General features: G+C 46.1%; 1 protein-coding gene across 1 annotated transcript in view; it reads right to left on the reverse strand.

The window, feature by feature from the left end:
• Nucleotides 1-3,473: 3,473 nt before the first annotated feature.
• spmip2 (sperm microtubule inner protein 2) overlaps nucleotides 3,474-27,135 on the reverse strand; it is a 68,394-nt gene continuing 44,732 nt past the window's right edge. The window contains exon 5 of the mRNA XM_086010642.1: nucleotides 3,474-3,863. Within this exon, the coding sequence (XP_085866768.1) occupies nucleotides 3,786-3,863 (78 nt within the window). The 3' untranslated portion in view covers nucleotides 3,474-3,785. The remainder of the gene's footprint in view (nucleotides 3,864-27,135) is intronic.

Raw genomic sequence — 27,135 nt, forward strand, 5'->3', positions numbered from 1 at the left:
TCACTCCCAGTCTCTCTCTCTCTCTCTATCTCTCTCTCACTCCCAGTCTCTCTCTCTCTCTCACAGACTCCCAGTCTCTCTCTCTCTCACACACTCCCAGTCTCTCTCTCTCTCTCTCTCTCACACACTCCCACTCTCTCTCTCTCTCACACTCCCACTCTCTCTCTCACACACACACTCCCACTCTCTCTCTCTCGCTCTCTCTCTCTCACACTCCCTCTCTCTCTCTCTCACTCCCACTCTCTCTCTCTCACACTCCCTCTCTCTCTCACACTCCCAGTCTCTCTCTCTCTCTCTCTCACTCCCAGTCTCTCTCTCTCTCTCTCTCTCACACACTCCCACTCTCTCTCACACTCCCAGACTTTCTCTCTCTCTCACACTCCCAGTCTCTCTCTCTCTCTCTCTCTCACTCCCAGTCTCTCTCTCTCTCTCTCACTCCCAGTCTCTCTCTCTCTCTCACACACTTCCATTCTCTCTCTCTCTCTCTCTCTCACTCCCAGTCTCTCTCTCTTCCCCCCAATCTCTCTCTCTTTCTCTTCTCCCCCAATCTCTCTCTCTATCTTCTCCCCCAGTCTCTCTCTCTCTCTCTCCCCCCATTCTCTCTCTCTCTCTCTCTCTCCCCCCATCTCTCTCTCCTTCCCTCTCTCTCTCTCCTTCCCCCTCTCTCTCTCTCCTTCCCCCTCTCTCTGTCTCCTTCCCCCCTCTCTCTCCTTCCCTCTCTCTCTTTCCCTCTCTCTCTCCTTCCCTCCCTCTCTCTCTCTCCTTTCCCCCCTCTCTCTCTTCCAACAACAACAGGTATGTATAGATATGATACTCTTAATTACTGAGGATAACCAATTCAGGAGCACAATTCACTGTTAGGTTACTGTATGTACTTAAAGTATTTAAAACAATGTGTCTGCTGCAGATTAAGAGATTTACGGAAACCTGTTCTGAACTATAGAATGTACGTTCTCATTTGATGTTAGTTCAACTATCGTGCTTTTTGTTGACACATCCCTGTTTACACATGGGTCCGTTACTCGCACTAAATATTTTTTTTATTTGTTTAAGGGATGTGGGCGTCGCTGGCAATGCCAGCATTTATTGCCCATCCCTAATTGTCCTTAAGAAGGTGCTGGTTAGCCGCTTTCTTGAACCGCTGCAGTCCGTGTGGTGAAGGTACTCCCACAGTGCTGTTAGGTAGGGAGTTCCAGAATTTTGACCCAGCAACGATGAAGGATCGGCAATATACTTCTAAGTCAGGATGGTGTGTGACTTGGAGGGGAATTTGGAGTTGGTGGTGTTCCCATGCAACTGCTGCCCTTGTCCTTCTAGGTGGAAGAGGTCGCGGGTTTGGGAGGTGCTGCCAAAGAAGCCTTGGTGAGTTGCTGCAGTGCATCTTGTAGATGGTACACACTGTTGCCACGGTACGCTGGTGGTGGAGGGAGTGAATGTTTAAGGTGGTGGATGGGGTGCCAATCAAGTGGGCTGCTTTGTCCTGGATGGTGTCGAGCTTCTTGAGTATTGTTGGAGTGGCACTCATCCAGGCAAGTGGAGAGTGACATGAATCTTGCCATTCATGTAGAAATGACTTGTGAAATAATACTGGGTGGCCTGCTGGTGGCGCTGTCCAGGGAGAGTATAAATACTCGGGCACGGGCCCAGCTTGCTCAGGACATTTTGTAAACAGGAACTAGTGAAGGACAACTAGACCTCCATGTTGTGAAACGGTTGATTAAAGCCTTGTTTAATACTCAGACCAAGTGCCTCGTAGTTTTCTTATGTCAGAGAGTATTCCATCACACTCCTTACTTGTGCCTTGTAGATGGTGGAAAGGCTTTGGGGAGTCAGGAGGTGAGACACTCGCCACAGAATACCTAGCCTCTGGCCTGCTCTTGTTGCCACAGTATTTATGTGGCTGGTCCAGTTAAGTTTCTGGTCAATGGTGACCCCCCAGGATGTTGATGGTGGGGGATTCGTTGATGCTAATGCCGTTGAATGTCAAGTGGAGGTGGATAGACTCATACAAGTGTAATATTAGAGTCTTATACAAGTGCTCTTCGCTCCAACTAATATTCACTCCAAAAAAGACTACCTTTCTATGCTGCAGCAGGAACATATTCTGAATTACAAATTGTTACAGAAGTTCAAAGGGTCATTGTATAAATGTCAATTATTATAATTGTTATTTGTGACTTATTAATGATTCCAGGAATTCTATTGCAAAAGTCACTGCGCAACATGAAAATGATCTTCTGCCTCAATTTATCAGAAGTCACAGTCTAAATACGTGTATAATCTTACAGGGAGAAAAAGTGTAGGGACAGGTATTTTTAAAAATAGGATACAGACGACTACAATATTGCATTAAACACTGGTTGTCTCAGCAGAGTATTAAAAAAGCAGGGGGTCTGGGAATCTGATGCAGCTGTCAATGCTGCTTGGTGTTTATACAGGTGGTATATCACCTTCAAAAAGAATTGTGAAGTCAATTACTCAGCTACTTTCAAAGTAGTATTGAAAATTCATATGGTTATAAATTGGCAAAACACTATTCATACTTGCAGGAAAGTATTTCCTGTAATGTTACAAGAACCTCTCTGCAAATTAACCAATGTGAAGACTGTAGTGGGGCATAATCCAAGTTTTCAAAGTCGTAAGAGGTATAGATGATGTATTATAGAACTGGTTGGAAATGAACAAGCTGCAGATGAGACTGACGATTGGAAGATTTCCCCTCAACACAGTACTGAATATGTGAAACACGCTCCTAGTAAAATTAGTTTGATACTGTCTCAAATGCTTCTTTAGCGAAAGAGCTGGATAAATATTTGGGGGTAATACTTCTTCTATGCGTGAAATTAAAAGAGAAAAAATGTTTTACTGAACTGTCAGTTTATAATCACAGTTTAGTCAAATATTTTTTTCTTTTCTTTAAGTTTATACTCAGAGATTTCCTTCCCTCAGGAAATTAAATAGGTCAGCTACAGTCCGTGATAGGCATATTGCTCAGGGTCTGAGGAGTGAGTTGATAGCCTTTTCTTGTACGTTCTTATTTATGTTATCTCAGTAGCAGTTTCATACCGATATATCAATGCAATATAAACATGTTCTACAATGAGTCTGCAAACTACTGTCCATGGGCCACATGTAGCTCCTGTGCCTTGTCATTCTGGCCCATGAAGTTCAAGCAGCTGGGTTCTATTGATGCTTATTTGTCTTGTTTGAATGTTGTGGCCCAGGAGGTTTGTAAAAGGCTGTTACCTCATTGGTGGATAGATCCTAAATGATCAGACAAAGATTTGTTAGTATCTGGCACTTGAGATATTTAAAATTAATGGGATCATTGATTTAAACTGTGTACATGGTCTGCAAGGTGCTTAAACAGCCCACAAATACATAAAACTTGAACACTCTTGGTCTACATGGACCTGTGAATAATATTAATTTAACCTAAGTAAAAGTGAGAAAGAAAGAAAGAAAATTGGAGATTTCATGCTAAAACCCAGCTTTATTGTCTCCGTTCAATACCAGAAATATATTTGAAAACTATGTACACAGTTGTAATGCAATTTCAGCTTATTTTTAAGTAGAATTTGATAAATCACTGAACAGGTATTGCCCATCTGCTTCTATCAAGATATTTAAATACTGATGACTTCAAGTTAATTAAATTAAAAATGCAATGTCAGTAAGTTAGCACCATTAAGCTTGTTGAACCCAGTGCTCGCCTAGATTTTCAGCCATAGATGTGGAAAAAGTAATGAGATGAGAAATGAATGGGAAACCCCAGACCATCCAAGCTAAGGGTTACTGGAGACTGGTTGTTCCTCAAGTGGAATGCCAACTTCTCCTTCACGGGATTGTTTCTGATCACCGTCCTGGGGGGGAAAAAATTATATTTTAAGATGTATTTTATTCCTAAAAATAGTGTATCTACAGAATTTAAGGAACAAAAAATGCTATAATCTATCACAGATATAATGGGGGCTAAATTCAATAGCCCCCGAAAACGGGCATGGGGATGTGTCACATCACCCAAACACACTGTACCATACTCACCGACACACTTTCCTCTCTCTTACAGGACAAGGTGGCGCACAACCGGAGAGAGCAGGAACTAACCAGAGGGCAAAAGGCATGCCTGCATGTTCTAATCCCAATAGAAGAAATGGTGCTGGTCATTATCGGAACAGCCATTGCTGAGGCCATGGCCAGTGGCAGGGCTGAAACCATTGAAGATGACGGTATCCTCATACCTAATCCTCCTTCTCACATCCCACTTCCCCGTCATCCCACAGTCTCTTCTGATTTACAAGCTGCAGAGGGTGTAAGCATGCACCACTTACTTACCCCCCAACCTCCCCTCATCACAACCTTACCCTTGTGCCTTTCTCCTTTCAGATACCCAAGAACTGCAACCTGGCCAGGCAATGGTGGAAGAACAGGAAGACAGTGATAATGATGACACTGTTTAACAGTTGCAGCCACCAGCTCAGATACCGACACTGTGCGTAACTTACAGGATAGCATAGAGTTGGGATCTATATGTGGTGAGACACTGAGCAGGGGGCAAGGATAGCGCAGGTGCCAGCTCGCCAAAGGGCAAGTTTGCAAATGGGTTCTGCTGCAGAAGACCCAGATGAGGACGTCAATGGGGCTGGCTACAGAAGGAGGCTGATGGGCATGCACAACGAAATGCTTGGTGCATTGGGAAGCCTGCCAGAAAGCCTGTGTGCAATGTCGAGGAACAAGTAGGAATCCAACACAGGGCTTTGCGCAGAGCTTGGTGGCCAACTCCATTAGCACACTTGTGGACCCAACGATGATGCAGTGTCTGATGGCCTATGTCTCAGCATCCACTGCAGCAGCCACCTAGCATCTGAGTGCTGCAGTGGAAGCTCAGACAGCTGTCATGCAAGATCAGCTTGCTGCCATCATGGCTCTGGATCACAGCAGTTTAGCAATCTGTCCTCCAACAGATTACTAGGACTGCTGAGGCGCCGCCCCGGGGGGAGTGGCAGTGCATCCATGGAGCACGAACCTGCTGTCCTCTCTCAAGATGACAGCATTCCGTCCTCCCACCACTGCCACTCCGCCAGTGCTCTTGCTGTTGCCTGTCCGCCAGCCCAGACTGCTGCCACCCATGCCGAGATGGTGCAGTCCGCAGCCGGGTCTTCTAGGCGCAGAGCTGCTGGAGGATGTCCTCCAAGACCATCTGCAGTCTCCTTCACTGGAAGTTGTTCACAGAATCACAGAAACCCCACAGTGCAGATAGAGGCCATTTCGGCCCATTGAGCCTGCACCGACACATATCCCACCCAATCCCCGTAACCCCTGCACCAACACATATCCCACCCTATCCCCGTATTTAATCCCCCTAACACTAAGGGTCAATTTATCATAGCCAATCAACCTAACCTGCACATCTTTGGACTGTGGGAGGAAACCGGAGCACCCGGAGGAAACCCACGCAAACACGGGGAGAATGTGCAAACTCCACACAGACAGTCACCCGAGGCCGGATTCGAACCCGGGTCCCTGGCGCTGTGAGGAAACAGTGCTAACCACTATGCCACCGTGCCGGTACCTTTCTACCTAGACACAATTTAGGACTCAGAACTCAGAGATTCAAACATGAAGTGCTTTATTGGAAGGAAAGGAAGTTCTGGCAAGTTCCGAACAAAGAGAGCTAAAACTTAACAGAGAACACCCAACCATTTATCTCCTGTGACAGCGCCACCACAGGTGGGAGGAGAACACACAATAGAACACACAATACATAACAGAAGTCAACTGCCTTCCACCAGCCATGGTGCAGTCACTGGGGTAGCAGTGAGTAGGAGCACTAGGACAGGCAAGGCATGTGGAAGACAGGCACTAAGGGGATGTACAAGGGTGATTAGTTTATGTTTCTATGCAATATGGCACGATTTGATTTTTAAATTATGTTTCTTTTGTGGAGGCTTTTATTTTTGTATTGTGGCCAAGCAGGCGCTGTGATGGTCAGTGACAGAGGGAAGGTAAGGTGTGGGACTGTTGGTGAATGGAGAATTGGGGTTGCAGTTACCAGTATCGCACTCAGATGAGTTCTTCATGGACAACCCGGGTGGAAAGGGGCTGTCTAGGTTGCCTCCTCCCTTCCTCTTCCTCCACCTCCTCCTGCTCCTCAGCTGCTCGTTGTATAGCTGGTGGCAAGGAATGTGCCCTCATGATGGTGAGGTTGTGCAGCATGCAGCAGGCCACCACGAATCTTGAGTCCCACTCAGCCAAGTACTGCAGGGCTCCTCCAGAGTAGTCCAGGCAGTGGAGGTGTTGTTTCAGCACGCTAATGGTCTGCTCTATCACATTTTGTGTGGCAGCATGACTTTCATTGTATGCACGCTGTGCAGCGGCAGCAGCGAGAGGATAAAGCGCGGCCTGGGAGCGGACCTGAATTAAAGCAGCGGCAGCGGCGAGCGGATAAAGAGCGGCCCGAGGGCAGACCTGAATTAAAGCAGCGGCAACGGCGAGAGGATAAAGAGTGGCCCGAGAGCAGAGCTGAATTAAAGCAGAGGCAACAGCAAGAGGATAAAGAGCGGCCCGAGAGCAGAGCTGAATTAAAGCAGAGGCAACAGCGAGAGGATAAAGAGCGGCCCGAGAGTGGAGCTGAATTAAAGCAGAGGCAGCGCGAGGCTCCGATTCAAAAACAACATCAAAGAGTGATGTCACAGGAGAGCAGGTAGGTGATTGGTTGGTAAGTATTTTTTAAAAATTCATTTATGGGATGTGGGCGTCACTGGCAATGCCAGCATTTATTGCCTATCCCTAGTTGCCGTTGAGAAGATGGTGGTGAGCCGCCTTCTTGAACTGCTGCAGTCCATGTGGTGAAGGTACTCCCACAGTGCTGTTAGGGAGGGAGCTCCAGGATTTTGACCCAGCGACGATGAAGGATCGGCGATATACTTCCAAGTCTGGATGGTGTGTGACTTGGAGGGGATCTTGGAGGTGGTGGTGTTCCCATGCACCTGCTGCCCTTGTCCTTCTAGGTGGAAGAGGTCGCGGGTTTGGGAGGTGCTGCCGAAGAAGCCTTGGCGAGTTGCTGCAGTGCATCTTGTAGATGGTATACACTGCAGCCACGGTACGCCGGTGGTGGAGGGAGTGAAGGTTTAAGGTGGTGGATGGGGTGCCAATCAAGCGGGCTGCTTCGTCCTGGATGGTGTCGAGCTTCTTGAGTGTTGTTGGAGCTGCACTCATCCAGGCAAGTGGAGAAAATTCCATCACACTTGTTGTGTTTGTACCGCTATACACAACTACATAAAATAATAAAGTAGCAGAGACTCAGAGTAACTTCAAGTGATCTTTACTGGGTAACTGGAACTTCGGCACTGACTATACAAATCGATACGCGTCTGTTATATACGCTCGCAACTAAGGATGTACATCCGCAAAACAAAGTAGCCCCTTCAATATTGTATACATTACACTTCCTCCCCCTTTAGTTTAATAGTATATTAACGCAAAATTTCTATAATTAACATACAGAGCCTGTCTTTACAGTAACCTTTTTGTTTTCTTAAAAGTAACAAAATTCAAATTCCAACATAACATTTTATTTTGTCAACAGCCCTTTTACAAGTCAAGTCTCTGGGGAGGCCTCCTCTGCCTCTCTGGGTAACGTCTTTCCAGACTCTCTTGCTTTGGGGAATGAGACTGTACAGGTACAATTGCATCAGATGAGCTATCGGTACAGGTAGAGCTCTCAGCTGTGGATGAGGCTGATGCTGATGCTGCTAAATCAGGAGTGTCTGTTTCCATGTCAGGTGAGTCTGGGCGAGGTATAGGGGTGTTTTTCACCTGAACATCCAGAATTTGGTCCACATGATGTCTCAAAACGTTCTCTCCCACATCCACAGTATACATCAGTGGTCCCTCTCTTGTGGATTTTGTCCCTGGTTGCCACTTTTCCGTCCGGAAATCACGGGCAAGAACTGACTGTCCCACACTGAAGCTTCTTGTTGGCTTAGCATTCAAATGTTTGAACTGTTTGTTCTCTACATCACGACGTACATTCGGTTTAAGAAGGTCCATGCGAGATCTCAGGTTCCTGTTCAGAAACATCATCGCTGGAGTCTGATTAGTGGCTGCGTGTACTGCGTTCCGATAAGCAAAGAGGAATTTGTCTATCTTGTGTTGCAGTGGTAGATTCTCGCTGTACATTGCTTTGATGGCCTTCTTGAAAGTCTGTACGAATCTTTCTGCCAAGCCATTTGTAGCTGGATGGTACGGGGCAGATGTGTAGTGCTTGATTCCATTTTTCCTCATGAAACCTTGGAATTCGTCAGAGACAAATTGTCATCCATTGTCTGTGCAGATTTGTTCTGGTAGGCCATTTCTAGTGAACATGGTCCTCAGAACTGAAATGGTCTTTTCAGATGTGGTTAATTTCATTTTAATGACCTCGGGCCATTTGGAATGTGCATCGACTGCAATCAAGAACATGGAGTCCATGAACAGTCCAGCAAAGTCGATGTGCACACGTTGCCATGGTGATGAGGGCCATTCCCATGGATGGAGAGGGGCTTGTGGTGGTGCGTTCTGGACCTTTTGACATCCTGAGCAGCTCTTTGTCAGGTCCTCGATCTGTTTGTCAATTCCTGGCCACCACACGTATCCACGGGCAAGGCTTTTCATCTTTACCGTACCTAAGTGGCCTTCATGCAGTTCAGCTAGCACTCGGTTACAAAGCTTGGGAGGAATCACAACTCGTGAGCCGCACATCAGTGTTCCCCGACACACTGATAACTGCTCCCTCCTAGCTGAGAATGCTGGAAACAATGAGTCACCATGCGCTGGCCATCCCTTCACAGTGATGTCATAAACTTTTGACAATGTAGGGTCATTGCGTGTTTCTCTTTCAATGAGGGAGTTTGTCACTGGTAGCTGCTCAACTATTGTTGTGTGAAATACCTCTGCTGAGTCAACTGTTGTAGTTCTCTCTGAGGTCGGCAGTAGTAAACGTGACAAACCATCGGCGTTGCCATGTTGCTTGGTCCCCTTGTATTCAATGTCATACAGGTGAGCCCCTAGGAAGAGTGACCATCGCTGTAGCCGTTGTGCCATCATCACTGGAACGCCCTTCCTTGGGTTGAAGATTGAAACGAGAGGCTGGTGGTCAGTTAACAGTGTAAACTGTTGACCATACAAGTAGTGGTTGAATTTCTTGACTCCCCACACAAGGCTGAGGGCTTCTCGGTCAATCTGTGCATAATTGCGTTCAGCTGTAGTCAATGATCTTGAGGCAAAGGCTATTGGTCTTTCTGAGCTGTCTGGGAACTTATGTGACAACACAGCACCAATGCCATGGGGTGAAGCATCACATGCCAGTCGAATAGGTAAGGATGGGTCAAAGTGAGCTAGCACCTTTTCTGAAGTAATGAGTCTTTTACTCTTGTTGCCACAGTATTTATGTGACTGGTCCAGTTAATTTTCTAGTCAATGGTGACCCCCAGGATGTTGATGGTGGGGGATTTGGTGGTGGTAATGCCATTGAATGTCAAGGGGCGTGTTTAGACTCTCGCTTGTTGGAGATTATCATTGCCTGGCTTTTTGTGGCGCGAATGTTACCTGCCACTTATCAGCCCAAGCCTGAACGTCGTCCAGGTCTTGTTGCATGCAGGCATGGACTGCTTCATTATCTGAGGAGTTGCGAATGGCACTGAACACTGTGCAGTCATCAGCGAACATCGCAATTTCTGACCTTATGTTGGAGGGAAGGACATTGATGAAGCAGCTGAAGATGGTTGGGCCTAGGGCACTGCCCTGAGGAATTCCTGCACAAATAACCTCCCAGAGATGTCGGGGAACATAGGGTCTGAAGAAAGGGAGGAACTGAAAGAAATCAGTATTTGTAGGGAAATGGTGTTAAGGAAATTGATGGGATTGAAGGCCGATAAATCCCCAGGGCCTGATAATCTACATCCTAGGGTACTTAAGGAAGTGGCCTTAGAAATAGTAGATGCATTGCTGATCATCTTCCAACATTCGATGGAATCTGGAACAGTACCCATGGATTGGAGGGTAGCTAATGTTACCCCACTATTCAAAAAAGGTGGTAGAGAGAAAACGGGGAATTACAGACCGGTAAGCCTGACATCAGTAGTGGGGAAAATGCTAGAGTCCATTATAAAAGATGTAATAGCAGAGCACTTGGAAAACAGTGACAGGATCGGACAAAGTCAACATGGATTTACAAAGGGTAAATCGTGCTTGACTAATCTACTGGAATTTTTTGAGGATGTAACTGGTAAAATAGATAAGGGAGAACCAGTGGATGTGGTGTATTTGGACTTTCAGAAGGCTTTCGATAAGGTCCCGCATAAGAGATTAGCGTGTAAAGTTAAGGCACATAGGATTGGGGGCAAGGTACTGACTTGGATAGAGAACTGGTTGGCAGACAGAAAGCAAAGAGTTGGAATAAACAGGTCTTTTTCCGAGTGGCAGGCAGTGACTAGTGGGGTACCGCAGGGATCGGTCCTTGGACCCCAGCTATTCACAATATATATTAATGATCTAGACAAGGGAACTAGATGTAATATCTCCAAATTTGCAGATGACACAAAGCTGGGTAGGCGTGTGTGCTGTGAGGAGGATGCCGAGAAACTCCAGGATGATTTGGACAGGTTGGTGATTGGGCAGAAGCATGGCAGATGCAATATAACGTGGATAAATGTGTGGTTATCCACTTTGGTAGCAAAAACAGGAAGGCAGATTATTATCTGAATGGCAATAGATTGGGAGAAGGGGAATTGCAACGAGACCTGGGTGTCCTTGTGCACCAGTCACAGAAGGTAAGCATGCAGGTGCAGCAGGCGGTTAAGAAGGCAAATGGTATGTTGGCCTTCGTAGCGAGAGGGTTTGAGTACAGGAACAAGGATGTCTTGCTGCAGTTGTACAAGGCCTTGGTGAGACCACATCTTGCGTATTGTGTGCAGTTTTGGTCGCCTTATCTGAGGAAGGATGTTCTTGCCATGGAAGGAGTTCAGCGAAGATTCACCAGGCTGATACCTGGGATGGCAGGAATGACGTATGAGGAGAGAGTGGATCGATTGGGCTTCTACTCGCTGGAGTTTAGAAGAATGAGAGGGGATCTCATCGAAACTTATAAAATTCTAACAGGACTAGACAGACTAGATGCTGGAAGGATGTTCTCGATGGTCAGGGACTCCAGAACCAGGGGTCACAGTCTAAGGATAAGGGGAAGGCCATTTAGGACAGAAATGAGGAGGAATTTCTTCAACCAGAGAGTGGTGAACCTGTGGAATTCTCTACCACAGAAGGCAGTAGAGGCCAATTCATTAAATATATTCAAGAAGAAGTTGGATATATTTCTCAAGGTTAAAGGGATCAAGGGGTATGGGGAGAAAGCAGGTACTGAATTTGGATGATCAGCCATGATTGCATTGAATGGCGGAGCAGGCTCGAGGGCCGAATGGCCTACTCCTGCTCCTATCTTCTATGTTTCTATGTCCTGGGGCTGTGATGATTGACCTCCAATCAATCATTAGAGATGGCAGGGCAGGTGGTGTGTCATAACTGCAGCATGTGGGAGTCTGTGGAGAGCATCGCAATCCCGAGCAACTACGTCTACAGTAATTGTCTGCAGCTCAAGGAAATTCGGCTCAGATTTGTTGAGCTGCAGTCCAAGCTGCAGACATTGCGATGCATCAGGGAGGGGGAGATTTACCTGGACACTTTGTTCCAGGAGGCAGTCACACCCTTTAGGTTAAGTAATACTTTAGAGTTCATCAGTGGTCAGGGACATGAGGGTGTGACTGCGAGTCAGGAAGGTATGGGGACCCAGGATGTAGTGATGGAGGAGCCTCAGCCCTGGACCTTGTCCAACAGGTACAAGGTACTTTCTACCCGTATGAATGAGGAAAATGACTGCAGGGAGGATGGGAAAACCGACCACGTCACTGTGGTACAGGGGGCCATCCAAGTGGGGAGAGAAGGAAGGAATGTGGTAGTAGTAGGGGACAGTATAGTCAGTGTAGTGTATGTACTTTGAAGAAGGAACTATATTCTGCAGCCCCTGTATATTGCAGTACCAGTAGTGACCACCCCGGTATATAAGCCTGTGTAGTAACTTTGTATAGTAGTTCCAGTTTTGTCTCCATTCAGTAAACACCTGTTATAACCAACTCCTGCAGTCCGTGTCTCAATTACACACGGACGTTACACTGGCGACGAACAGATCCGAACTTACCTACAGTTCTGCACCACCTCACGGGGATCCATCCCTGAAGCGAAGTTGTTAGAGGTCGAGGCCAGAAGGAAGAAATCCAAAAAGAAAAAAAAACAAACAGAAGAAACGGGCGTCGACCGTGGGCAACCGCCCTCTGATTCATCGAATTCGAAGATTTGCAGGAGAGGCTGTCGAGAGCTGGGCTTGGTTATCCAGTCTATGGTGTTCCAGCTAATCGGGCTGGTGGCAGGTAGTACACTGATCCTTCCTGGGCTGCGCCGGGCTAGAGCTCGATCGGGTGGCTTTTCAATGGGGCTGAGCAGCGTTGTCGGGAAGAGAGAGAGAGAGAGGGTGGAGCACACAGGGCGCGACCGGTGCTACGAAGCCGGGCAGCGTACAGGCCCGAGAAGAGGGAGGAAAGTGTCCCATAGGGTCTGCTCTGACGACGGGAACAGTAATTAAAATAAAAGAAATTAGAAGCGCAGAAAGCCGCGAGGAGCTGCAGTTTGCCACGGGGACCGCGGAGAGCGGCGTTGGCAGCAGCGCGGGGGCGGAAGTGCGCGAAGACCATAGGGCGTCGCCATCAAGGCATAAAAACGCCAGCAACAGCGCTAGCAGCAGCGGAAAAGACAGAAAGCACGGGAGGCGCCATCTTAATCCAGCGGGGAAGAAGGCAAAGCGCGGGAGGCGCCATTTTGTTCAATCGGGGAAGAAGGCAAAGCGCGGGTGGCGCCATCTTAGATCTCCAAGATGCCGAAGACTGGCAATATCACTGCCTTCGATAATGCAATAGAAGACTGGACCACGTATGTGGAAAGAGTCGAAGTATATTGCAAGGCAAATGAAGCAGCCGATGAGAAAAAGGCATCGGTACTACTAAACTTAATGGGCGCAAGAACGTACGGCCTATTTCAGAACCTGATCACTCCAGTCAAACCGATGGCGAAGAGTTTTAATGAAATTGTTGATATCCTACAGGAACACCTAAATCCTACACCGCTGCTGATAGCAGAAAGATTTAAATTCCACAAGAGAAATCAGCATAAAGATGAGAGCAATGCTGATTACCTTACGGAACTATGCAAGCTATCAAAGCACTGCCAGTTCGGAGCAGGACTGGCAGATACCCTATGGGACAAATTTGTCTGTGGACTCCTGAGTGAAGGAATCCAGAAGAGGTTACTCTCAGAGAAAGAGCTGACGCTAGATAAGGCTTTCAGCGTGGCAGTATCGTACAAAGCAGCAGTAAGGGGAGCTGCGGAAATACAGCAAAAGCCACAGGAATACGGCACCCATGAAATGACACGGGGATTTGAAAAATGTTATCGCTGCGGCAGAACAACCCATGACCAGAAGGACTGCTGGTCCAAGGACAAAACATGCAGGCAATGTGGAAAGACGGGACACATTGCACGAGTTTGCAGGTCCGGGAAGAAGACTAACGACAACAAAAAGACTACTAAGGAGAAGTACAGGAAAGTACAAAAGATGACGGACAGTAGTTCCGAAGACCAGAAGAGCGATAGTGAATCCGGGAACAAGAGACTAAGCTGTCTCAAACTACACAACGTAATCACAAAAGAGGATCACCGAACCATTTGGGTCACCCTCACGATAGCAGGGTCCCAAGTCAAAATGGAATTGGATACAGGATCAGCCCTGACCGTCATGAATCGACGAGACTACGAGCGTCTATTCTCACACATACGCTTGAAAGACACATCCATTGTCTTGAAGACATATACGGGGCAGAAAGTATACCCCAGAGGGAAAATAAGGGTGCCTGTCGAATACAACGGCAAGGAAATACAGAAATTGTATCTGTACATACTGCAAGATGGTGGACCACCGTTATTGGGACGTGAATGGATCAGAAAGATAAGTTTAGACTGGCACTCCATTCAGGCACTGACGGTGGCTGGTAAAAAGGATGACGACGTCACACCTGGACGATTGTCAAAAATCTTGGCTAACGCTAAAGAGGTATTTCAACAAGAACTGGGAACTCTTAAAGGCATAACCGCCTCAATAAAAATAGAAGAGAATGCAATTCCCAAGTTTTTCAAAGCAAGACCGGTACCGTATGCAATTCGCCCAGCCGTCGAGGCAGAGCTGGAGAATCTGGAGAATGCAGGCATGCTAACTAAGGTAGACTGGAGCGAGTGGGCGACACCCATCGTTCCTGTCATGAAGAAAACGTTAAATAATAAGTCTGAGGAGCCAAGGAAGGTTCGCATCTGTGGGGACTTCAAGGTGACTGTGAACCCAGTCCTTCACACAGTACAGTATCCTCTTCGGAGGATAGAAGATATTTTCGCCTCACTATCTGGAGGGAAACGTTTTACAAAAATTGACCTAGCGCAAGCATATTTGCAGATGGAGGTTGAAGAATCCTCTAGGAAATATCTCACGATAAACACTCACAAAGGTCTTTACCAGCATAATCGACTGGTATTCGGGGTTGCATCAGCTCCGGCTATATGGCAAAGAGCGATGGAACAAGTCCTGCAAGGGATTCCGGGGACTCAGTGTTACTTGGACGACATCCTAGTGACAGGTGCTCACTAGACTAAGAGAACATGGGCTACGAGCCAATCGCCCCAAGTGCGAGTTTTTTAAGAAACAGATATCGTATTGTGGCCACGTGATTGATGAAGAGGGGTTACATAAGTCCCCTGACAAAATTGAAGCGGTAGTTAAGGCTCCAGCGCCTAAAAATGTTTCGCAACTGAGGTCATTCCTCGGATTGGTGAATTACTACCATAAGTTTTTGCCGAATTTGTCCACAATTCTGATCCCACTGAACGCCCTGCTACAAACTGGAGTAGCATGGAAATGGAGCGATGAATGTAAGCGGGCCTTTCAGAAGTGTAAAGGCCTGATCACTTCAAGAGAAGTATTGGCTCACTACAACCCATCACTACCGATAAGATTAGCGTGTGATGCGTCTCCCTACGGCGTTGGAGCGGTACTGTCACATAAATCCCTTGATGGTTCAGAGAGGCCGATAGCTTTTGCGTCATGCTCGTTAACTGCAGCCGAGCGTAACTACGCCCAGATTGACAGAGAGGCCCTCAGCCTGGTGTGGGGGGTGAAGAAGTTCAATCACTACCTGCACGGACAGAAATTTACTCTACTAACTGATCATCAACCTCTTGTCTCCATTTTCAACCCTAAGAAGGGCATCCCGATAATGACAGCACAACGGCTACAGAGGTGGTCCCTTTTCCTAGGGGCACACCAATATGACATCGAGTACAAAGGAACTAAACAGCATGGGAATGCTGATGGATTGTCGCGCCTACCGTTGCCGACGGTGGAAGAAGCACCTGCAGTGGATCCTGTGGAGATATTCCACTCGACCATAGTCGAATGTCTACCTGTGACGAATGCAAACATAGAAAAGGAAACACGAAATGACCCAACACTCTCCAGGGTCTATGATTTAACGGTGAAGGGATGGCCAGCACATGGCGAACCACTGTTGCCAGCATTCTCGCCGAGAAGAGAACAGCTGTCAGTGTGCCGAGGAACCTTGATGTGTGGATCCAGAGTAGTAATTCCACCCAAATTGAAGGATAGAGTGCTCAATGAGCTTCATGAGGGTCATCTGGGAGGGGTAAAAATGGAGAACTTAGCCAGAGCGTTTGTGTGGTGGCCGGGAATCGATAGAGAAATTGAAGAGATGACCAAGAGCTGTACAAGATGCCAGAAGGTCCAAAACGCCCCACCACAAGCCCCTCTACATCCATGGGAGTGGCCCTCATCTCCATGGCAAAGGGTACGCATTGATTTTGCTGGTCCATTTATGGACTCGATGTTTTTAATTGCGGTGGATGCACATTCAAAGTGGCCAGAGGTAATAAAAATGTCCTCAACCACCACAGAAAAAACCATCACAGTCTTACGAACCATATTCACCAGAAATGGGCTGCCTGAACAGATTTGCTCTGACAATGGACCACAGTTTGTGTCTGAAGAGTTCCGGAGGTTCTTAAAGAACAATGGTGTTAAGCATTACACATCCGTCCCATATCATCCAGCCACCAATGGATTGGCTGAGAGGTTCGTTCAAACATTCAAGAAGGCTATCAAGGCAATGTGTAATGAAGACATACCCCTACAACACAAGGTGGATAACTTCTTGTTTGCCTACCGGAATGCGACACATGCGGTTACCAACCAAACTCCAGCCATGATGTTCTTCAATCGAAGACTAAGATGCCGCTTGGATTTGGTTAAGCCAAACATCAGAAGAGATGTGGAGAACAGGCAGTTTCAGAATATGAATGAAAGGCCAACCAGGAGTTTTAAGATAGGTCAACCAGTTTTGGCCCGGGACTACCGCACAGAGAAATGGCAGCCAGGAACGATCTGCACACGGCAAGGACCTCTAATGTATACCGTGGACGTTGGAGAGAGCATTGTAAGACGCCATGCTGACCAGATTCTAGAGTCACTGGAAAACATCAAATCCACACCACGATCCGATACACCTGGTGATGAAACCGAAGTACCAATTGCATCTACCTCAGAATCGGTGATATTGGAAGCAGACGAACCAAACAACGACGTTGATCCTGAATCAACTTTGCCAGAAGTACCTGATACCCCAAAGAGGCGTTATCCGGACAGAATCAGGAAGCCTCCTCAAAGACTGAATTTATAATTGCTTAACTTCAGCTAATGTATATAGCAACTGTAATTGTAAATATGTTATTTAATTATTAATCGAATGTTATGTACTGGTTAGCTAAAAGGGGAGGAATTGTAGTGTATGTACTTTGAAGAAGGAACTATATTCTGCAGCCCCTGTATACTGCAGTACCAGTAGTGACCACCCCGGTATATAAGCCTGTGTAGTAACTTTATATAGTAGTTCCAGTTTTGTCTCCATTCAGTAAACACCTGTTATAACCAACTTCTGCAGTCCGTGTCTCAATTACACACGGACGTTACAGTCAGGGGGATAGATACTGTTCCCTGCAGCCGCAAAAGAGAGTCCCGAAGGCTGTGTTGCCTGCCCGGTGTCAGGTTTAAGGATATCTCCTCGCAGCTGGAGAAGAACTTGGAGTGGGAGGGGGAGGATCCAATGACACAGGTAGAACTAACAATGAGGTTCTGCTGAGGGAGCTTGAGCAGCTAGGGTCTAAATTAATAAGCAGAACCACAAGGGTAATAATCTCTGGATTACTACCACGCACAAATTGGCATAGGGTCAAGCAGATCAGAGAGTTAAGTGCATGCCTCAAAGAGTGGTGTGGGAAAAAGGGGTTTCAATTCATGGGGCACTGGCACCAGTACTGGGGAAAGAGGGAGCTCTTCCGTCGGGACAGGCTCCACTTAAACCGGGCTGTGACCAGCGTCCTGGTGAATCGAATAACTAGGGCTGTAGATAGGGCTTTAAACTAAAAAAGGGGCGGTGGAGAGGGGTCATGTGACCAGAAATTTACAAATCTAAAGAGAAAGGTCAAGGCAATAGAGCAGTATAGCGATTTGGGTAAAAATAAGCAGCGTGTGATAGGAAGGGACAGAGAGTTTAATGGTAGCAGTGCAGCAGAGAATAAGGTCAAAGCAAGGAATAATGGTAAAAAATTTAAATTAAAGGCTTTTTATCTGAATGAACGAAGCATTCATAACAAGATAGATGAACTAGTGGCACAAATAGAGATGAATGGGTTTGATCTAATAGCCATTACAGAGACATGGTTGCAAGGTGGCCAAGGTTAGGAACTAAATGTTCCAGGGTACTTGACATTTCAAAAAGACAGGCAGAATGGAAAAGGAGGGGGAGTAGCCCTGATAATAAAGGATTACATAAGGACAGTAGCGAGAAAGGATCTCAGCTCGGAAGATCAGGAAGTAGAACCAGTATAGGTAGAGATAAGGAATAACAAGGGGCAGAAAACACTGGTAGGAGTAATATATAGGCCCCCTAACAGTAGCTATACCGTTGGACAGAATATTAATCTAGAAATAGTAGGAGCATGCAACAAAGGTAATGCAATAATCTTGGGGGACTTTAATCTTCATATAGACTGGACAAATCAAACTGGCAAAGGGAGTCTGGAGGACGAGTTCATGGAATGCCTTCGGGATAGTTCCCTAGAACAACATGTCATGGAACCAACCAGGGAACAGGCTATTTTAGATCTTGTATTGTGCAATGAGACCGAGTTAATTAGCAATCTCATAGCAAAGGATCCTCTGGGGCAGAGTGATCATAATATGATAGAATATCATGTTGATTTTGAGAGTTACTTGCCTATGTCCAAAACTAGAGTCTTAAACTTAAATAAAGCCAATTACATAGGTATGAGGGGCGAGTTGGCTAAGGTAGATTGGAAAAATAGATTAAAACTATGGCGGTAGATAAGCAGTGGCTAGCATTTAAAGAAATATTTCATAATTCTCAACAAAAATACATTCCATTGAGAAACAAAAACTCCACGAGAAAAGTGATCTAACCGTGGCTAACTAAAGAAGTTAAGGATAGCATTAGATTGAAAGAAGAAGCTTATAATTTTGCAAAGAATAATAGTAAGCCTGAGGATTGGGAGAGTATCAGAAACCAGCAAAGGTTGACCAAAAAATTGATAAAAAGGGAAAAAATAGAATGAGAGAAAACTAGCAAGAAATATAAAAGCAGATTGTAAGAGTTTCTACAAGTATGTAAAAAGGAAAAGAGTAGCAAAAGTAAACATTGGTCCCTTAGAGGCTGAGACAGGAGGAATTATTATGGGAATAAGGAAATGGCAGAAACGTTAAACAAATATTTTGTACCTGTCTTCACAGTAGAAGACACAAAAAGCATACCAAAAATGGTAGGGAACCAAGGGTCTAATGAGGGTGAGGAATTTAATGTAATTAATATAAGTAGAGAAAAAGTACTAGAGAAACTAATGGCACTAAAAGCCGACAAATCCCCAGGACCTGACGGCCTACATCCTAGGGTTCTAAAAGAGGTGGCTAAAGAGATAGTGGATGCATTGGTTTTGATCTTCCAAAATTCCCTAGATTCTAGAATGGTCCCAGTGGATTGGAAGGTCGCAAATGTAACACTGCTATTCAAAAAAGGAGGGAGAGAAAAAACAGGGAACTACAGGCCAGCTAGTTTGACATCAGTCGTCGGGAAAATGCTGGAATCCATTGTTAAGGAAGTGGTATCAAGTCACTTAGAAAATCATAACATGATTAGGCAGAGCCAACATGGTTTTATGAAAGGGAAATCGTGTTTGACAAATTTATTAGAGTTTTTTGAGGATGTAACTAGCAGGGTAGATAAAGTGGAACCAGTGGATGGAGTATATTTGGATTTCCAAAAGGCATTCGATAAGGTGCCACATAAAAGTTTATTACACAAGATTAGAGCTCATGGGGTTGGGGGTAATATAATAGCATGGATAGAGGATTGGTTAACAGACAGAAAACAGGGAGTAGGGATAAACTGATCTTTTTCAGGTTGACAGGCTGTAACTAGTGGGGTGCCGCAAGGATCAGTGTTGGGGCCTCAGCTATTTACAATCTATATGAATGACCTGGATGAAGGGCCGGAGTGTCATGTCTCCAAGTTTGCTGATGGTACAAAGCTAGGTGGGACAGTAAGCTGTGAGGGGAACACAAAGAGTCTGCAAAGGGATATAGATAGACTAAGTGAATGGGTAGTAAGGTGGCAGATGGAGTATAATGTAGGGAAATGTAAGGTATTCACTTTGGTAGAAAGAATAGAAAAACAGAATATTTTTTAAATGGTGAGGAACTTTCAAATGTTGGTGTTCAGAGAAATTTGGGTGTCCTCGTGCAAGAAACATAGAAAGCTAGCATGCAGGTACAGCAAGCAATAAGGAAGGCAAATGGCATGTTGGCCTTTATTGCAAGGGGGTTGGAGTATAAGAGTGTACAGGGCCTTGGTGAGACCACACCTGGAGTACTGTGCACAGTTCTAGTCTCCTTATCTAAGGAAGGATATACCTGCCTTAGAGGTGGAGCAACGGAGGTTCACTAGATTGATTCCTGGGATGAGAGGGCTGTCCTATGATGAGAGATTGTGTAGAATGGGCCTATACCCTCTGGAGTTCAGAAGAATGAGAGGTGATCTCATTGAAACACACAAGATTCTGAAGGGGACTGACAGGGAAATGCTGAGAGGTTGTTTCCCCTGGCTGGAGTGTCTAGAACTAGGGAGCATAGTCTCAGGATAAGGGGTAGGCCATTTAAGACGGAGATGAGGAGGAATTTCTTCACTCAGAGGGTTGCGAATCAACGTCGATGGAGTCAACGTCATATAACAATTTACAGATATACTCTCGATGGAGTCAACGTCATATAACAGTTTACAAACATACTCTCAGTGGAAACAGTTTACAGGTTCAGTCTCTGTGGGAACAGTTCATAAATTCAGTCTCTGGTATTAATTCGTCCCAGACAGCATCTTTTTGGTGTAGCCGGTTCACATGGTAAACGTGACTCCTCCATAGCCTTTTTAACAGCTTGTACTTTCGTCCTGTTGAACCAGCAGTGCGGACTTATACAACCCACTGGCTGTCTTGATAATGTCCCCGGATTTTTTTTACAAATTTAGCACCTTTCGTAGTGTTCGGACTGAGGTAGTAGAAGTAATAATATTTTAAACAGTTATTTTCTCCGGCTTCTTCTTTTTCTTTTCTGCCTTTTTGAAACTCTCGAAGCTCCTTTCTCGGCGGCCAGCTGTAGCGCCACCAACTCTCTATGTTCCTTAGACCTTAAGTGCTTCATCCGCATTTCAGCACTTTGGGAGTTTTCATCACACTTTGGGCAGACCACCTCCTCGTAATATTCAGTGTCACTCAACAGGTCATGGTCACATTCGGGGTCATCCTGAGTTAGTCCATCGAGAGGCCCTTCTACTTCTTCCTTACCCAACTGGATGCTAGCCGACTGCTGTTCCTTCTCTATCTCTCTTTCTTTAAAAGACTTCCTCATGCGTTCATATTCATTCCACTCCTCCAGGGTTGTCTGCCATTCCTTCACTACTGACCTCAATACCTCCCCTTCCATCGAGGATTGAGTTATCAGGTGATTTAATCCTTCTATCGCAGCAGCTGTTTCCACATCCAGACATCTCTCCTGAAGAGACTTCTTCATGTGTTCAGCTTCCTCCAGCTTTTTCTGCTCCAAACCCCTCTCCTTTGACGATTTAAGCTCATGTTCAGGGCCCATTCTTACGATCTCTGTGTTTCTTACAGTTCCCTTTTCTTCCACTGAAAAGATTCCCAGTTGAATCTGTTCTTCAAGTCGTTGGACCTCGGCCATTGCCGCTTCATATTTATTTTGTGTTTCCTTTAATAATTTAACGAGTTCTTGGACATCCTGTATTCCCTGTTCTGTTATGTCTTCCACCACTAATTTTTCCTCTATGGATTGAATCCCTAACGATGAGTCAGCCTTGGCCTGGAGCTCATCAAACATCTCCTGCAGTCTTTGTAATTCTTGCTCCTGTTCAGACTTTTGTTGTTCATATGCTTCCAGTAAAACTAGCTTTTCGGAGGTTGCCAAGTTAACCCCTTCCAGGATTGTAGTCTGAGCCTGTTCATACTGTTCTTTCAACTCGTTACACTCTGCTTGCAACAAGTCGTAGAGATGAACTGGAATACCATCCTGACTTCCTGAAGATTCCTCTTCCTTTGGATCGTTCTGTGCATATTCTAGTTCCTGAACAGCCTCAGGGAGATGTGATTGGTACTTGGCCACGATGGCTCTATGGTCGCTCTCTGCTTGAGCTAGCTGTCTCTGTTGTCTTTCCAGGGTCTCCCATTCGGTGTCCCAGAACTTTTTCATCTTTTCCATCTCTTGTACGAGACGGGCACTCAACTGTTCTAATTGTCGTTGTACTTTGACATAAGTTTGGGACCGAGCTCGGTGTTCTTCCATCGTGGATGAATCCTTAGCTTGAGCAGGCTCAGAATTTTCTGTCAACCTGGGGTTCTGCTCTACAGCTTGATTTTGCTTGGTAACATGGGCCTGCCTGCCTGTCTTCGTTTCCTTTCCCCTCATCAGCAATTCCCTTTTTGCCTTGTCTTCCATGTTTACATTGGTCGTCACGTCATCCATTTCAGAATCTGAGCTGATAGCTTGCACCGAGTCCTCCTTCCCTATGGCTTTTAGGTAGTGCCATTCTATGTTTATTTTCTGCATCCACTCCCGCCCTAGGAGTGGTGGTCCTCCCTCAGGTAATACGTACAGATTCATTCGTGGGTGTTCTTTGCCCCTATCTCTCACTTTGACTCGTATTTTTCCCATGGGGTATACATTATGCCCCGTGTATGTCTGTAATACGAATTTAGTATTTCTTAAGGGTATGTGAGAGAATAGCCGGTGGTAGTCCTTTTGGTTGATGACTGATACAGCTGATCCCGTGTCCAGCTCCATTCGTACTTGGACTCCAGCTATTTTTAGTGTGACCCAGATCGTCTGTAGATCAGTTACTTTACCCACATTGTGGATTCTCAGACTATCCAGCTCCTGGCTGTTTGGGTCTGAGTCTGAATTTTGTTCGTCTGAACTCTTTTCAGCCACCTGATGCACCTTGTTGTACTTTTCTTGTGGTGGTGGCTTCCTTTGCTTGTTGGTCTTCTTTCCCGACCTGCATACCTTCGCGATGTGACCCAGTTTGCCACATTTCCTGCACTCTTGGTTCTTAAACCAGCACTGATTCTGGTCGTGCGTTGTCTTTCCACAACGGTAGCATTTGGAAGTGCTTGCAGTAATTTGGTCCACCCCGAGTGCCGCCGCCTTTAGCTGCATTTCCGCCGTTCCTTTCGCTGCAGCTTCGTGCGATGAAGCTATGAGGACAGCCCTGTCCAGTGTGAGGTCGTTTTCTTCCAGAAGTCACTTCTGCGTTCCTTCTTTGGCCAAGCCGCATACGAACTTGTCCCGCAGCGCCTCTGTCAAATTCCCTCCAAACTGGCAGTATTTCGCTAGCTTACGCAGTTTGACTAAGTATTCCGCATTGCTTTCATCTTTCCTCTGGGTTCTTGCGTAAAATTTAAATCGTTCAGCCAGCATCAACGGTGTGGGGTTCAAGTGATCCTTCAGCACTGCTACGATCTCTTCGAAGGTCTGGTCCACTGGTTTAACTGGTGCTATTAGATGTTTCAAGAGCCCGTATGTTTTTGCTCCCATCGAATTTAACAAAGTTATTGCCTTGTCGTCATCCTCAATTTCGTTGGCTTTGCAATATATTTCTATGCGTTCCACATACGTGGCCCAGTCCTCTATCTCAACATCAAAATCATTAATATTTCCTCGCTTAGGCATCTTCTTCTCTTCTCGAGAACAACACAAGTATTTCTTTACTTATTACTGTTTTTCTAAGATGGCGGTTTCCCGCTTCTGTCTTCTTCCCCGGCGGTTTTCCCGTGAAAAATGGCGGCTTTCCCGCGCTTCTCGGCTCTCCCCGCCCACTTTAATGGCGGTTTTCCCCGCGCTCTTCTGTTCTCCCCGCCCACGGCAATGGCGGTTTCCCGCTTCTTCCCCTGGCGGGAGGGGTACACTTTCCTCCGCGGGCGACGGCCGCTGGCTACCGGTCCCCAGCCTGTGCGTCGGCTTCAGCGCTCTCCGCTGGCTTTCAGACCCCCAGCCCGCGCGTCGGCTTCAGCGCTCTCCGCTGGTTTTCAGATCCCCAGCCCGCGCATCGGCTTCAGCGCTCTCCACTGGCTTTCAGATCCCCAGCCCACGCGTCGGCTTCAGCGCTCTCCTTCCCACGGCAGGCAACCGGCTCCGGGTACCCCTGATGACGGCGGACAGTTACAGCCTCTGAACTGGCTCTCGGCCAATTCCCGATTTCTCGGCTCTGTCTCACCCGGCCTGCTCCCGGTCTCAGCGCCTCTGGACCCGACTTTGTCTGGCTCCTTTCCCCCTCGACCGTGGTCGAGTGTACCGCCCTTATCCTCTGGTTTTACTCCTTCCTTATTTTCTTTTACTGTTCCCTTACTCACAGTCCGTGGCAGCCTTGCCTCTCTTGTCGATCGGCTCGCTCCTCACTGTGGCAGAAGGGACCGTCAGTGCCTGTTGCAGATGGAAGTTTTCAATGCCAAAATCTTCCTCTTTGCTATCGCTGCAGCCTCGAGTTTTCACCCAGCAGAACGACGAGGGCGGGTGCCTCACTTCGACGCTCCTTAGTTGCTTAGGAACTACTGTTGCCGCAGGGTACGATCGGCCTCGTCGCCATTGTAAAGTCTGTGGTTTGTATTGTAAATAATACACAGACTCCAAGATTAACAAACAAAACAGGTCTTTACTATTCAGAGGTTCAGGCGATTCTGCCCTAGTTAACGTATCACAACCCTTATATACTGGTGTGGTCACTATCGGTATTACAGTATACATGAGCCAACAAATAGTGCCACACCTAAAGTAGTGCTCTTAAAGGCGAACGGTTACATTCTATAGTTCCCTTAAAGGTAAACGGGTACATACACTACAATCTCCATTTCCAGCCTGGAAGGAGTCAGATGCATAAAAATTCATCGCCATGGTCACCTTCACAGCCACTGGCAATGTAGTACTGCTCTGAGGTTTCAGTTATGGCTGTAGCAGGTGACAGATTTAATTGAGGCCATCCTTGCTGAAGTGCAGACATCTCACACATTGTTCCCTGAACACCCTGGGTGGATATGGCCTCCTGCTGAGACCCCTTCTCCCCTGCCTCCTCCTACCTCTTCAGCCCCTTGTCCTGTTCTGCGTGGCCTCTGTTCATTCTCCAAATCATGCTGTATTCCAAGGGGAATTCCTACTAGTGCACGCATGTCTGGCACCAAGTGGTTTGAAGTCAGGAAAATGTGTTCAGCACCTGCTACATCACTCCCTGTAGACTTTTGCAACTTGAAACAACTATAGAAAGCACCAAACACTTGTAGAATCGTAGCAGCAACCAGAAGAAATCAACCAGCAACTAACCTATAAGTAGTTGATGATCCCTTTAAATAGCACTGGTGGGGTGGGGGGGGGGGGGGAAGGGGGGTCTTTCCTGCTGCTGAATGCATGTTCAGCTGTGCGAGCTTAAGAGAAGGCATTAGCTGGAGCATTGAGTTCCAAAATGGCAGCACTGGCTCCAATCAGCATTACACACTGATTGATGCCATGATCCGCCTGCTCCGCATATTTCCGGCTGACGTTCACTGCGCGCGCTAACACCCTCACCAATATGGTGTCTGGCACGATTCACCCCACAAGTGTGCGCATGCGTCCGTGGACAGAGTTACTGCTGGGTGCCATTCATTTTTTGCCTCAATAGAATTATTTTTTTTGCATTGATCCAGTATATAAGCTTGTTGCATTCACGTATTGTTATTTTGAAATAATTTCTCTTTCACAAAGCACACACATGCAGTTTTCTCTTCATCTCAAGGTGCTGAATTTTGCTGGAGTTTAGTTCCATGGGTAACAATAACCATCTGGTACCTCATTCAAGTGCTTATTCCTTATGTGAGTTTAGAGTGAGTGTCTGCAGGCCATTTGACTGTGGAGTGCATCATAGCCAAGCCCAATCCTGTCCTCACCTTGTAACCACATACACAAAGGTCACTGAATAGCAAACAAGAATGGAATCCCCGGCTGAATGATGTACTCCCTGGTCCAAGGGCTTTCATGCCTTGTGTAACAGAACAACTGCTGCCTCTGCTGAGATCAACTCACTCAGCAAAGACCTGCGACACCTTCTGGTCTGCATGGCTTGGGGTTTATACTTTTCTGTGTATTTGTCCTATTAGGAAAGCTGGGTCCATTAATTAGTCAAATTCTGAGCGGATGTTTTACTTTTTTCATTGGCTTAAACAATGTGAAACTTTTAGTGTCATCATGCTCGATGATACGGTGAAGAATTAATGTTATTTTCTCTAAACCAATCCGAAATCTGGTTTGCACATGCCTATGTACAACCTACGAGATTTCCCTTTTGTGTCACCAGTGTCCCATATTTTCCTAGACTTTGGCCGAAAAAGACCAGAAGAGTTAAACTGAAGATTATTTGTATTTATATCTTATAAAATAATCGAACCATACCCTGGTTGCAATCAGGTTGTGGTGATCCCATAGTTATTAGATGGGTAAAACTGGAAAACAGGTCTTGAAAAATAGGCCTTTGCAGAGCCTTATGGTAGAAGAGTGGCATTCTGGGCTCAGCATTCAAAGATTTCCATTTCAGGAGAGCTGTCCCATTTTACACGACTGATCAGCTTTAGTGAAACAAGAGTTATCAAAAATAATTCTCCCTCTGATTTGCACTTCACACATAATGGTTTGAACCTCACCTAATTCTTGGTACACTGCACTAAACTAAAACTGAACAATGTTGTGTGTCATTTTCCTAAATACATTTCAAGATTAGCACTTTCCCAATAATGTGTTACTAATATTGGAACTGGTGGGAGGAATCAGATGATTTTAAAGATAGAACTCCGCACATTCTTGTTATCACAATTATATGCTCAATATATTTGTGTGGAAGTCGATTGTTTGCTCTTACCTACTGCAAGGCTGCATTGGGAGCTACATTAGGGTATACTGGGTATGCCCACTTATAATTTTTGGAAGCTATGGTATGAATGAGGTTAAACATGCTGTATAACGTTGACATCAGCATATTGTCCACATACGTATAAAAACAAGTAATTTTACAAAATTACACTCTTGTCAGGAGGCCTCATTTACCAGGAGTGAATATTGGGAATTTAGGCATACATTTTCTTAGATTCTCTGTCCTTAGATCATGCAGCATTCCTTGACTAAGGAATCGAGTGAGCAATCTGTGTCTGTATTGCAGTTAAAATGTCAATACTAGATGCAAAAAAAAAAGTACTAGTTGTCTCACGGTTCTATTGCCCCTCCCCCACTTTCCTTCTCTCCTCTCTCCCTCACTCTAGCTGTCACAATACCATTGACTTGCTTCT

Source organism: Somniosus microcephalus, chromosome 2 (genome assembly GCF_052327205.1).
Source record: "Somniosus microcephalus isolate GS21.2 chromosome 2, FLI_Smic_1.0, whole genome shotgun sequence".
In the NCBI taxonomy this organism is placed as follows: Eukaryota; Metazoa; Chordata; class Chondrichthyes; order Squaliformes; family Somniosidae; genus Somniosus; species Somniosus microcephalus.